The 13,421-nt window shown below is 50.0% G+C and overlaps 1 protein-coding gene across 1 annotated transcript in view; it reads left to right on the plus strand.

The window, feature by feature from the left end:
• The window catches only part of NIN (ninein), a 62,746-nt gene that overhangs the window by 22,866 nt on the left and 26,459 nt on the right, over nt 1-13,421 (plus strand). Inside the window, exons 5-13 of the mRNA XM_068416605.1 lie at nt 1,922-1,961; nt 3,219-3,409; nt 4,502-4,648; nt 6,220-6,387; nt 7,989-8,125; nt 9,578-9,718; nt 9,889-10,063; nt 10,975-11,085; nt 12,083-12,172. Of these exons, the coding sequence (XP_068272706.1) occupies nt 1,922-1,961; nt 3,219-3,409; nt 4,502-4,648; nt 6,220-6,387; nt 7,989-8,125; nt 9,578-9,718; nt 9,889-10,063; nt 10,975-11,085; nt 12,083-12,172 (1,200 nt within the window). The remainder of the gene's footprint in view (nt 1-1,921; nt 1,962-3,218; nt 3,410-4,501; nt 4,649-6,219; nt 6,388-7,988; nt 8,126-9,577; nt 9,719-9,888; nt 10,064-10,974; nt 11,086-12,082; nt 12,173-13,421) is intronic.

Here is a 13,421-nt window from a genome sequence, read left to right on the forward strand (position 1 = left end):
AGGATGAGCGGCTGCAGGGTGCTCACTCTGTCTGGCACCCAAATACACCTTCTCCCAGCACCGCGTTGGCCGTTGCGTACGTACAGGCACTTGTGGGCTGGGGTGGTGTCAGGTCGTGAATTTTTGGGAACACAGAATCAATGAGGTTGGAAGAGCCCTCTGGGATCATCGAGTCCAACCATTGCCCTGACACCACCATGTCAACCAGACCATGGCATGAAGTGCCATGTCCAGGCTTTTCTTAAACCCCTCCAGAGATGGTGACTCCACCACCTCCCTGAGCAGCCCCTTCCAATGGCTAATGACCCTCGCTGAGAAGAAATTTTTCCTAATGTCCAACCTGAACCTCCCCTGGTTCATGGGCTGTTTTCTGCCTTTGCAGATGGTAATTTCATGGTACCTGTTGCCTCAGCTCCTGCGTTTTGTGTTTGCCCTGATGGTTTATCAGGCAAACCAGGAGTCTGCCCCATGAATGTCTCAGTGGTGGTGCTAGCAGGACAGCACTTGTTTGGGCCAAAATCTGCAGCTTTCTACTGCAATGTTATAGATATTTTTGGCTTTGTGCAGAACACCCAGGCAGCAGCCCTGCCCATGACCTGCCTCGGAGAGCCAAGGTGAAGCAGCTCTCTCCATCCGAGGCTCTCCCTGATTCCCTGAGTAGCCCCAAAAGCAGAGGGGTCCATTGAGATGCTGCAGCAGCAGCAGTGACCAGCCCTTGCCTGGTCCAGCAGATGAAAGGGGAGCAAAGCAGGAGGGCTAAAAACAAGCCCAGTGACCTAATCCAGTTTCCATGGTAACGTTGTAGATTAATGGCTTTTAGCTGTAATCTGAATGAGACGTATTGAACTTTTATACGATGATTTAGAGCCTCTTTATGTCCTGGGTGACTTTGACTTCAAATCCATCAGTCACGTGCATGCAGAAGTACCCACTTGGAACGGTGGAGAAGTCACATCTGCCGATGCTACTGCTAAACCAGAAGTTAATATCGCTGAGCATCGCGTGTGACTAAATACCCTCAGCTGGTACAAGGGTGGCAGAGACAAGACAACATGTAGTACATGATGAAATCACTTGAAACAACATACTTCTGCCCTGCTCCCGGTGCTGTGGGTGGCTGTTCTGCAGTGGGAAAATAGGGTGCTGGAAGGCAAGGATAACCCAAACTCGGGTGGTGCCTACATGCAGCTCATGATCTTCCCTGTGTCCTCATCATCTCGACCGTCGATACCTCCAAGACAAGCAGCATGGTTTGCTTGGAGGGCAAATCTCTCCCTCCCTCCCCATCAACCTGCTGGACTGGGATCTGCCTCCTCTCATGGGTCATTACCTTATTGCAGTCTACAACTACCTGAAGGGAGGTTGTAGCGCAGTGGGAGTCGGCCTCTTCTCCCAGGCAACTAGCGATAGGACAAGAGGACACAGCCTCAAGCTTGGCCAGGGGAGGTTCAGGTTGGACATTAGGAAGAATTTCTTCTCAGCAAGGGTCATTAGCCATTGGAAGGGGCTGCCCAGGGAGGTGGTGGAGTCACCATCTCTGGAGGTCTTTAAGAAAAGGCTGGACATGGCACTTAGTGCCATGGTCTAGTTGCCATGGTGGTGTCAGGGCAATGGTTGGACTCGATGATCCCAGAGGGCTCTTCCAACCTGATTGATTCTGTGTGATTCTGTGTGATTTGTGGGGCTTTAGGCAGCTTTTGCCGCAGCTGTGGCTTATCCCCCCCGAAGCACCTTGCCTGCCAGAAACAGGCAGCATCAAAGAGCCGGTGACTGCCAGCCCAGCCCGGGGGAGCGGGGGAGATGAAAGCCTGGCAGCGTTGCTGGAGCCCTGTAGCTCGTTTGATGCTGATCGCAGAGTCTCTTTCATATGGGCGATGTCTTGCAATAGTAATAACTTGGGAACCTTTTGTTTTCTCCCCAGCACTGGAAGACGCGAGACAGCGAGGAGTACGAGGCTGAGGGTAAGAGCAAGCAGCAGCGCTTTTATGTGCTTATTCTCTTTCCAGCTTTGAAGATGAAGCAGAGGAGAGCTTTGGGATGGCCTGGGGCCAGCTGGGTGCACTGAGCAGTGCCAGCCCAGAGTGCTACGAAGCTGGGGAAGGTGCACACGGGGCAAGAAAGCCCCAAGCTGGGCATGAAAGCTAAAGCAGGGCTCCTTGGAGGGCACAGTCTTGTGCCTTACCCTCTCTGCTCTCTTCTCTCCCTCCTGCCCATTACAGGGGCTGCCCTGCTGCTGGTGCTCCGAGTCTCCAGCAGCAGCTGGGGCTGGTCCTGATCCTGGTCCCTGCTCCTGCCCGCAGGCTGCTGGCTGTCGTGGAGCACGGTTGGCACTAGATGTCAGCACGGGCCAGTCATTAAATGTTTCCTAATTGTCCTGTAAGGCAGAGCGGGGTGACCCGCAGGGTGACCCCCCGGGGTGGCCATCGGGCTTTGGCACTAACCCTCAGCACAACCCCCAGGTGCTCTCTATCCTTTACCCTGTCCAATGAGACCAAATTTTTGCTCCAAAAGCTGCTTTCCCAGCCCTAGGGTTGAGGTAGTGGGTGCAAGGAGGTGGCCTAGCAGGTGGAAATGTGTTCAGCTGAAGGCTATTGGTTTTTTCCTTCCCCTGAGGGGTGTTTGGAGGTACTTAGATCAAAACATACACCTCAGTTTGCATTCAGAGGGGATGGGAGTTTGGGCAGCTCCACCTGGGGGGGGACATTTATGGAGACAGGCAAGCACTGAAGTTCTTGACCTGGTCAAGGTATATATGGATGTGCAACTTGCTCAGCCCTCTCCCTTGGTCCCATAACTGCCCAGAGAGGAGGGGTGGGGTCCCTTCTCCACCCATGCCAGTGGATGCAGGGCTGTGCTTCCCCTGGCTGCCAGCCCACGTTGGCCATCAGACTCATTCCCAGAAATCCTCCTGGTCACAGCTCACCCCACACCTGGACACAGGGTTCCTTTGCCTGTGGTGGCACATGCCAGTTGAATGCTGAGCAGGATCTGCTGCTTCTGGTAGAGTTTGACAGCCATGCTGGTGCCGGTAGCCATAGCCCAAAATTACAAGTGTGCTCTGTGCAGGATGAGGTAAGGCAAAGGGTCCCGTGGGGTCTGTGAGCAAGGAGAGGGGGTCTGCCCACTGCGGCAGCGAGTCCCCTGCGAGGTGCAGAACCCCTAAGTCTTCTGGTGGTCACTCACAGGCAGAAACCAGAGGAGTTTCCCCCCATTTCCAGGGCAGCTGCGCTTCTGGAACCCAGACGACCTGAATGCCTCCCCTGGAGCATCGCTACCCACCCCCGACTGGATAGAGGAGAAGCTGCAGGAGGTCTGCGAGCACCTCGGCATCACCAGGGACGGCCACCTGAACCGCAAGAAGCTCGTCTCCATCTGCGAGCAGTATGGGCTTCGAACAGCAGCTGGTGAGGTAAGCGGCCACAGACGGGCCCACCATGCACCTGGTTTTAGAGTGGCCCCCACAAAAGTCTGTCCTGAGGTTGACCGCAAGCCTAAAGCAGTTTTCAGCTCCAGCTCGCGGCTTTCCAGCGAGTTTGTTGGTGTCAACCCATCAGATGTGGGTGGGTGCTCTAGCAGAAGGCAGCTGCCAGCCGTCCTGGCTCCGTAGCGTGCGTGTCTTCACATGCAATCGCAGAGTAAACTGGAATTTAAAAACATATCCTAGATTCCAAGCATGTCTCCTTAATCCCAGAATCTTCTAGCTACACGGTAAATATGGGTTAAAATATTCATAGATGGTCGCTTTTGACTTTGAGAAGCCTGTGGGCTGTTTCTGTCCTGCAGGAAGAATCCATGAGAAAATTATTTCTTTAGTAGAAAAAGTCTCTTGTCGATTTAGGATTCAGTTTTATAAAAAAAATCAGACTGTTTTGCATCTTAAAATAACATGGCTTGTAATCATTTCCTCCATAAAGCCTGTTTCTCAGCAGGCTCTGCAGGAGAGCAGGAGTTGCAAAAAACTGTTTTCAGGATATTAAGGCAGAAAATGGAAAAATAAAAAAGCTGTAGGCAAAGACATAGTGAGGGACTGATCTTAACATCTCTGGTCCTAATAAGGCTGGTCTTGCTTTTCAGAAAGCAGACTGCCCTGAAGCCCAAAACCAGATTTATTATAACCTTGCAGTGTCTTACTATGGTTTTTTTCACCTGGTCACTTCACAAGCTGCTGGGGTTTGGGCGCCTGTCTCGCTACCTTGCACTGAATTCTTGAGGTCACCCTGTCTCAAGAGTAGAATGAAATGAGGGTTTTTCATGCTGCCTTGCAAGACGGAGGCTCCAAGGTGACCAGGAGCTTGCAGGGTTTTCATAGTGTACGTGGCTCTGCAATTTCCTCTATGAAGGCTGCTCTACCAGTGTTAGGCTGATGCAGTGTAGCAGGTCACTCTTGTTTTGCTCTTTTTTTTGTAGAGCCTTGGGAATAGGATGTTTTCTGCTGTGCCAAATGGTTACTGCGGTGGTTTTGGCCATAGCAGATGTGATTTCTATCCCCTGCTGCTTGCAGGTGCTTGAAGAGGTGCTCTGTAACCTGGAACAAGATGGCACCATGAGCATAGAGGACTTCTTCTATGGCTTGTTTAAGAATGGGAAGTCACTGACGCCCTCGGCGTCCACTCCGTACAGACAGCTGAAACGACACCTCTCCATGCAGGTGAGAAACCCAGGGTGAAAGCAGGAGGGGGAGAAGCCCTGGGTGAATTCCACTGAGCGTGTCTCCTCCTCTTCCTCCCCATTTGTCCCTGTGATGGGGCAGCCTTGGAGCTGGTGGCAATGAGCTGCCGCTCCCCTGCCCAGGAGCGGAGCAGAGGCAGGGACATCCCGGTGGGCACGGCTGCTAGCGGCCCGAGCGAGAGAGATGGGGTGAAGCTGGTGCAGGTTCCCTCTGGATGTACAGGGGGGTGTGGGGAATGATGCAGAAAACACCGTCATGATCAAGGGGAAATGGCTCCCCTTAAAGTAGCGTGGCTTGGAGGTGGCCATGCAAGCTGTGAAGTGCAGGAAGTAAATGGTATAAACTGGATATAAATGGTGTAAATGGTAAATGGTATAAACAGGCTGGGGGAAGAGTGGTTAGAAAGCAGCCCAGCGGAAAGAGACCTGGGGGTGCTGATCGACAGCTGGCTAAACATGAGCCAGCAGTGTGCCCAGGTGGCCAAGAAGGCCAATGGCATCCTGGCCTCTATTAGGAATAGTGTAGCCAGCCGGTCTGGGGAAGTGATCGTCCCTCTGTACTCGGCACTGGTGAGGCCGCACCTTGAATCCTGTGTCCAGTTCTGGGCCCCGCACTTCAAGAAAGATGTTGAGGTGTTGGAGCAAGTCCAGAGGAGGGCAACCAAGCTGGTGAAGGGTCTGGAGGGTCTGAGCTACGAGGAACGGCTGAGGGAGCTGGGGGTGTTTAGCCTGGAGAAGAGGAGGCTCAGAGGTGACCTTAGTGCAGTCTACAACTACGTGAAGGGAGCTTGTAGCGCAGTGGGAGTCGGCCTCTTCTCCCAGGCAACTAGCGACAGGACAAGAGGACACAGCCTCAAGCTTCGCCAGGGGAGGTTCAGGTTGGACATTAGGAAGCATTTCTTCTCAGCAAGGGTCATTAGCCATTGGAAGGGGCTGCCCAGGGAGGTGGTGGAGTCACCGTCTCTGGAGGGGTTTAAGAAAAGCCTGGACATGGCACTTAGTGCCCTGGTCTAGTTGCCATGGTGGTGTCAGGGCAACGGTTGGACTCGATGATCCCAGAGGGCTCTTCCAACCTGATTGATTCTGTGGATACACGGGGAAGCAGTGGCCTGGGGTAGGCTGGAGACTGTGGACATGCAGGTCCCACATCTCCTTTTCAAGTTTTTGGGTTTGAAATCTACTACCTGTCTTTGCCTGGAAGCTGAGGGCTATAGCAAAGGCACCTGTGCATACGCTCCCTGCAGCCTTTTTAGGGGAGGTGACACTTGAAACCAAAAATGTACCCTGGAAAACACTTTTGGAGCATTGAGAGCGTCTCTGAAACTGTTCCTCCTCGGGTTTATTTTAAATCCGAAGCGCCTGGTTGCGCTGCGGTGCCGTGAGGTCGGCAGCCATGCTCCTGCCGGGTGTTTGCTTGGCAGTGAGGAAGAGCAGACCTTAATCCTTAATCTCCAGAGAACTGTTAGCAAAATTACATTTATAAGCCTTTCTCGTCGCGGGGTGGCCAGATGCCTGGCTCTGCCCGCGCCCCATCGCACCCTCTCCCCACAGTCCTTCGACGAAAGCGGGAGGCGCACGACCACCCCCTCGGCCATGCCCAGCACCGCCGGCTTCTGCCTCTTCTCCAGCCTGGATGATGGGATGGGCTACGGCTGCGTGGAGGGCATCCTCGACTGCTGGCACCAGGAGGGCATAGAGAACAGCCAGGACATCCTGAAGGTAACCAACACCTCCACCTCAAACCCTTTTTCCTTTCTTTCCCCCCAATATGAGATGCTGGACTGTAGCTGGATTATTTTTTTGTTTTCCTGCTGTTAAATTCCCAGTGCTAGTGACAAGAATCTCAACTCTTCTGAGAAATTTCCAATAATTTCCTTTATTGGAATGATGGTGCATCCCAGAAAGCTCTAAATTAACGATAAAAATGTAACGTGACTTCCAGCTTAGCTCAAAGAGGTCACCTATATTTGTAGGAAGCAATTTAATTCCTTTACCTCACCGAATAGCAAACCTTTTAGCACCGGGATGACCTGAATTATTGCTTGTGCTGAGGTGGAAGACAGCACTTGAAACCCTGCCCAGTAATTAGGGTTTTATTATAGAGAGTAAAAGGGTAATGGGGGTTGCAAATGGGATACCTGAATTAAACCCCTTCCCTGCCCGTCTCACTAGAAGCCGTGGACAGGAGAAGATAACTTCTTGTGTCCATTCTGAGTCCATCCCTGGGTTCCCAGCAGCGACGATGGCAGATTTCTCTCGGTATTTAATGTCCATGTGGATATTGAACATCCAGGTTGTAACACTCTGTCATTACTCAGGCTTTAAAGCCCCCTCGTAGCCTGGGCTCGTGCAGGCCAGGGGTGGGTGTCAAGAGGAGGGGGCCAGACTCTTCTCAGTGGTGCCCAGCGACAGGACAAGGGGCAACGGGCACAAGCTGAAACATGGGAAGTTCCATCTGAATATGAGGAGGAACTTCTTTACTGTGAGGGTGCCGGAGCACTGGCACAGGCTGCCCAGGGAGGGTGGGGAGTCTCCTTCTCTGGAGATATTCAAAACCCACCTGGATGCGACCCTGTGCAACATGCTCTGGGTGACCCTGCTTGGGCAGGGGGTTGGACTGGATGATCTCCAGAGGTCCCTTCCAACCCTTAACCATTCTGTGATAAGCTGGTGCTGCTCTTACCAGGCTCACGCAATACACCTTTACCTTCCCTTCTACTTGTTGCTTTCCACTGATAACTCGCTTTGTCACCAGTGTCCCTGGGGTGGTTTCTCCAGTGCTGGCAGTGTTTCAGCCCCACCACCAGCCCTGCTGCACCCGGCTTTGTGTTCCTGCAGAGTTAGATTGAAGGAAATTACAAGCAGTTGCTGATGATAACTTATATTTGAAGAGGTGGGATCTTTGCTATCAAATACCTCCTACGAGGCTGCTTCTGTGTTGTCTCTGTTGCAAGAGCTGGTTTTGCTTAACATGAACATCTTCAACCACTTTCTTGCAGCATTTGAATATGCACAAAGGCCAGCGTAGTTAGGTCCTCTAGAGAATTAGTACTTTTAATCACGTGTGGGCTTAATTTCCTGTTGGTCTTGCAGCACAACCAGGACCCTTTCCATCTCCACAGCTGGCAGCAGCTCTTTACTGTAGGAAGGTGGCAGAGATGTCTGGTTTATTGCCCTAAAACCATTCGTGACAGCTTAATCAGCAAGCAAAGGTCTTTCCTCAGCCTCCTCATTTTCTTCTGTCACTTCATGTGCAACCATCTCCAGGCTCCTGCAGGGCAGCAAAGCTCGTTCCGCTCTAACGATGTGTTGTTTTGCAGGCTTTGGATTTCAGCTTGGATGGGAAGGTGAACTTGACAGAGCTGACCCTGGCGCTAGAAAACGAGCTTTTAATAACCAAGAACGGAGTCCACCAGGCAGCCCTGGCCAGCTTCAAGACGGAGATCAGACACTTGCTGTAAGTCATAGAATAGAATCATAGAATTGTTTTCGTTGGAAAGGACCTTTAAGCCAGGATCGTTGGCTCTGCCGCTTCCTCACTGCCCTCTCCCTTTGGCCGTAGCAGCTGATTGATGGTGGTTCATAGCTCCTCTCCAAGGGACATCGGTGTGGTGCTGCCGTTTCGCTGGAGGGCTGGGTTCTGTGTCAGCTTGGTCAGAAACTTTCAGCTCTCATTTCGTATGGTTAAAACACTCAAACTCAAGTATCACACAAAAATATACTTTTAAAAAAAAAATCAAAGCAGCAGGCTGTTTGCAGCCCCACTCTGCGGTCTGGAAATGGTCATTGCAATCTGCAGTGGCCATTGATGGCCAAGGAATGCAAGCCTTAAGACAGAGGCTGGTGCAATTAGATAAGCAGCACCTTTAATCCTAACCGATTTCTTGCAGCAGTGTTACATCAGTTTTGCTACATGATAGAGATGTGGGTGAGGTACAAAACCACCCTGCACCCCAGCTTTTGTCATTTGAAAGTCAACACAGTTTGACTTTGGCCTGGACTTGCCATGAAGGCTTCTCCAGTGAGAGTGTAGGAGATGGGAAACATTTCCCTGTATGTGTATTTATTAATTTATAAATTATATACATGTACTACTGAAGCTCAAATATTTCTTCCCACACACCCATGGATCATCTTGTCCACCCCGCTTTGGACACCCCTGCTCTAAGCATTGCACCCTCAGTGTTGCGTTGGTCCATGTCTGTTGTGTAACTGTTGTATCCCTCTGCCCCATGCACAAGCTGCAGTTGTCAGCAGTGGTTTGTTTGTGCTGTATACCTTTGAATAGTTTAGATGTTTATCAGCCTCTGCATCTACCTTCATGCAATACCATAGATAACTTTTGCTGGTCATTAAGACCGTGTGTGTCCTGTTACCTATTGGCTTATGTTTGCAAGCTGCCTGTTTCACTTGTATGGCTACAAGATGAGGCTTCCCATGGAAGCATCTACATGTCTAAATACCTTTTTTGCATTCACTCAGTGGAGAGATTTATTATCAAGTTCCCATCAAGAAAGCTGCTCAAGGTAGCAGATCTTACCAACTTGTGATCAAAAACCAGACTGGACGTAGTGTAAGGATGAAGTGGTAAAGGTAATAAAATGATGAGAACAAGTAAATGGGGCAGAAAGTGGCCTGGTGAAATGGCATGAAATGGCATAGCACTGCAGTTCGGGGGGCTAGACCACAGCTGAGGAGTTCACGTGTTGAGGTCTCAGAACCTTTGTGGATATCAAGACAGGTCCAGAACTATGTGTGCAAGTTTGTATCTAGCGACTAAATGCAGTTGATGATAAAGGACCCTTGGAGAGCTTTCTGAGCTGTTTCTCTCTGACAAGCCTCTTGCAAGTACCTTCTCTGGGGGAGCCAGGGGGACTGATCTAATCCAGGCTGTCTGCCCTTATCCTAGGGAGAGGGTTGACCAAGTGGCCAGAGAGAAAGAGAAGCTGCGGTTGGACTTGGAAAAAGCCGAAAAGCTGAAATCCCTGATGGCCTCCGAAGTGGATGACCACCACGCCGCGATTGAGCGCCGGAACGAGTACAACCTCAGGTAGGGCGTCCCGGTTCACCCCTGCCCTCCTCGTTGGGGTCACTGCCACGGCATTGCAGGGACTCGGTGACAGAGGTGGTTGCCTGCTGATTACCACCAAGCTTCCCTCGCAGTGGTATTTGCCGCCTACTTCTTCTCATGAGCTCTTTTTACCTCCAATGCCTTCATAGGAAGCTGGATGAGGAGTACAAGGAACGAATTGCAGCCCTAAAGAATGAGATCCGGAGAGAGCGGGAGCAAATCCTGCAGCAGGCTAATAAACAGCGGCTGGAGCTGGAGCAGGAGATAGAAAAGCTGAAAACCGATGAGAACTACATCCGGGACCGCCTGGCCCTTTCCCTGAAGGTAACAGGGACTAAATGCAGCCAGTGTTTTCCCCCAAAAAAGACAAGGGTACAATGGAGAGCAATGCTTGCAACATAGTCCTTTTTGAGAGCACGTGTTACAGTGCGTGTTCAACTAGCTGAAAGTAATTTCAGCAGCAAGATAGAGGCATATCCATGAGAATTGGTTTTTGGGTCACCTCAATAGGTTACTCCTTGGATTCACAAGGCTCCAGTTCAAATCTCTGCTGCCATCAAGTGCAGAGTGTGCTTGTGTGTGGCTGTCGGATGGGCTTCTGCCTTGCTGGCCTGTCCAGCCAGGAGATAATACATCTTGGTGAACCTTAAAATATTGCTAAAAAAAAAACCCCAACCAATCTCTAAAGCAAGTTTGCTGTTAACTGTCTGCTGTCTAATGCCATTGTATTGTTCACAGAATCACAGAATCAATCAGGTTGGAAGAGCCCTGTGGGATCATTGAGTCCAACCATTGGCCTGACACCACCATGGCAACTAGACCATGGCACTAAGTGCCATGTCCAGTCTTAAACACCTCCAGAGATGGTGACTCCACCCATGACCCCACAGAGTCACATCCTTTTCCATCATTTCATTAGAGAACACTTAAGTCACAACTTTTTTTCTGAATCTGACAGCTGCATAACCATACCATTTAAATGTTTTTTAAACCAAGCAAAAGTTAATAGTACTGGTATTGTCTCACAAACGACATCAACAGTTGCTGTTTTGCCGTGACAAAGAGGGGTTGTACGTGCGTGGGTAACAAATTCACCATTCCTATCTTTGGCCGAAGCTTGTAGCAGTGTCGTGCTCTGACTTGACTGAGAGATTATTCGTTTCTAATGAGTTACCACGTGCTAATATTTTCTTTGTCAAAATGCTGAGGCTGTTGGGGGCTTTTGTTTGGTCCAGGAAAACAGCCGCCTGGAAAGCGAGCTATTGGAAACGGGAGAAAAACTGGCCGAGTATGAAAGTTTGGCAAGCAAACTGCAGAGGAACTTGGAAAACGTCCTGGCTGAGAAGGTAAATCCTCCTCTTCCCAGTATGTGTCCAGAATTAAATCGCTTTTCAGTTACTATGCTCAAGCTGCCAATTTAACTAATAGCCAGAGGCTGTTGGGGTCCCTATCCAGATGTGACCAAGGCACAGGCTACCTTGTTGGCATGGTCTGCCTGAGTTCCAGTTAAGGAAATTAAAGATACTCCACTGTAGCTGCAGTTTTATATTAATTAATAGTAGGGAGGCTTACAGTGAAGCAATCGCCCCACAGATCTGCAGGGATTTCTTTTCCCCAGCACATAGATTTGGATAGACCCAACGTGCAGATCCTTTCTAGGGAAGATGATCCACGAGGTGTTAGGTGTTACCTGGCATCTCTGCTGAACTTAGGTGACAATTCAAGGTGAACAGCTGATCATGGCTGTATTACAATAAACTCCTCAGAATATCAGCTTCTCCAAAGGCCTTTCAGTGTATGTTCATCTACAGACAAAGACTTGTATACTGGGATTCTCACCCAGCATCTGTTTTCCAGACTTCTTTAAAGCTGGGATTATTTATTGAACTGAGATGTGCATATCACAGAATCACAGAATCAATCAGGTTGGAAGAGCCCTCTGGGATCATCGAGTCCAACCATTGCCCTGACACCACCATGGCAACTAGACCATGGCACTAAGTGCCATGTCCAGTCTTTTCTTAAACCCCTCCAGAGATGGTGACTCCACCACCTCCCTGGGCAGCCCCTTTCAATGTCTAATGACCCATATGCTAAGCTAGAAAGCTGTGGTCTGAAATCAATGTTAGCATGAGAGCTATGGTGAGATAGCAGCTTGTGTTTGCTAGGGAGGTTGCTCGTTGTCCTCTACTAGCAGGAAAGCAGAACTGCTGTGTTTAAAATTAAAAAAAAAACAGAGGGGAGAGGGTGCAGGCTGCAGGACTGCTTGCAAATGGCACCCAGGCTGCAATGAGCAGGGCTGTTCGGTGCAGGGGTAACTGGATCCCGTTCGTGCCGTTTCAGTTTGGTGACCTGGACCCCAGCAGCGCAGAGTTTTTCCTGCAGGAGGAGAGGCTGGCGCAGATGAGAAGCGAGTACGAGCGGCAGTGCAGGGTAAGTGGAGACCCGGCACCCATCTGCCCATGTTCACCAAGAACATCCTTACTGCAAACAGCAGCCCAGAGCAGCAATATAATACAGCTGGGTTTTTTTTCCTATATAATGGGTTTTTTTACTCTAATCTAAGTTTTTTGGGGGGGTGGAAAGCTCTTGGGCTGACCTCAGGGATCATCGAGTCCAACCGTTGCCCTGACACCACCCTGTCAACTAGATCATGGCACTAAGTGCCATGGCCAGGCTTTTCTTAAACCCCTCCAGAGATGGGGACTCCACCACCTCCCTGGGCAGCCCCTTCCAATGCCTAATGACCCTTGCTGAGAAGAAATGCTTCCTAATGTCCAACCTGAACCTCCCCTGGTGAAGCTTGAGGCTGTGTCCTCTTGTCCTATCGCTGGTTGCCTGGGAGAAGAGGCCGACTCCCACTTCACTACAACCTCCCTTCAGGCAGTTGTAGACTGCAATAAGGTCACCTCTGAGCCTCCTCTTCTCCAGGCTAAACACCCCCAGCTCCCTCAGCCGTTCCTCGTAGGTCAGACCCTCCAGACCCTTCACCAGCTTGGTCACCCTCCTCTGGACTTGCTCCAACACCTCAACATCTTTCTTGAAGTGTGGGGCAGTTGTGCACTAGCGGTTTTTTGATCTACAAAATAAACTTTGCCCTAGTTTGAATTCAGAGTTGCAGGAACTAACAGCAGAAATAAGATATACCCGAGTTTCGGTGGTTTCCAAACCAGTAGTATTTTCTTAATATAAAACTGAAAATGTAAAGCTTGTCTTCTCCTCCCCAAACCTCGTATGGCTGAAATACTATTTTAAGGTGGGCCTGCAAGATCTATTTAGATATCTACTTTCTGATTACTACAATGGTTACTAGATGTATTATATGCATCTGTTCTGCGTGATCCTTTTCATTCAATAATGGGCTACCTCGGCAACAGGCTGTCTAATCCGAAACAGCACGATAGCTCTCTTAGGAAGCTGCAGTTTAAAAGCAAAGATTTTCTAGAAATATTTGTTGAATTGATACTTCTTGATAATAAGTTGCTTGAATATGCAATTGATTTTTTTTTTGAGCACTGTCAGATATGAATGGGTATTCAAGGTTCACTTTCTGCACCACTGAAATGTGCAGAATTGTGTGTTTACACATTCAGGGATTCATTTCCCTCAATAAACGCTGTTTGTTGAGCTGAGCGTATGGCGTTTGGCACCAACACTCGGGATATTCCGCTGGCAAGTGGGC

The sequence above is a fragment of the Nyctibius grandis genome, chromosome 20, assembly GCF_013368605.1.
Source record: "Nyctibius grandis isolate bNycGra1 chromosome 20, bNycGra1.pri, whole genome shotgun sequence".
Classification (NCBI taxonomy): domain Eukaryota; kingdom Metazoa; phylum Chordata; class Aves; order Nyctibiiformes; family Nyctibiidae; genus Nyctibius; species Nyctibius grandis.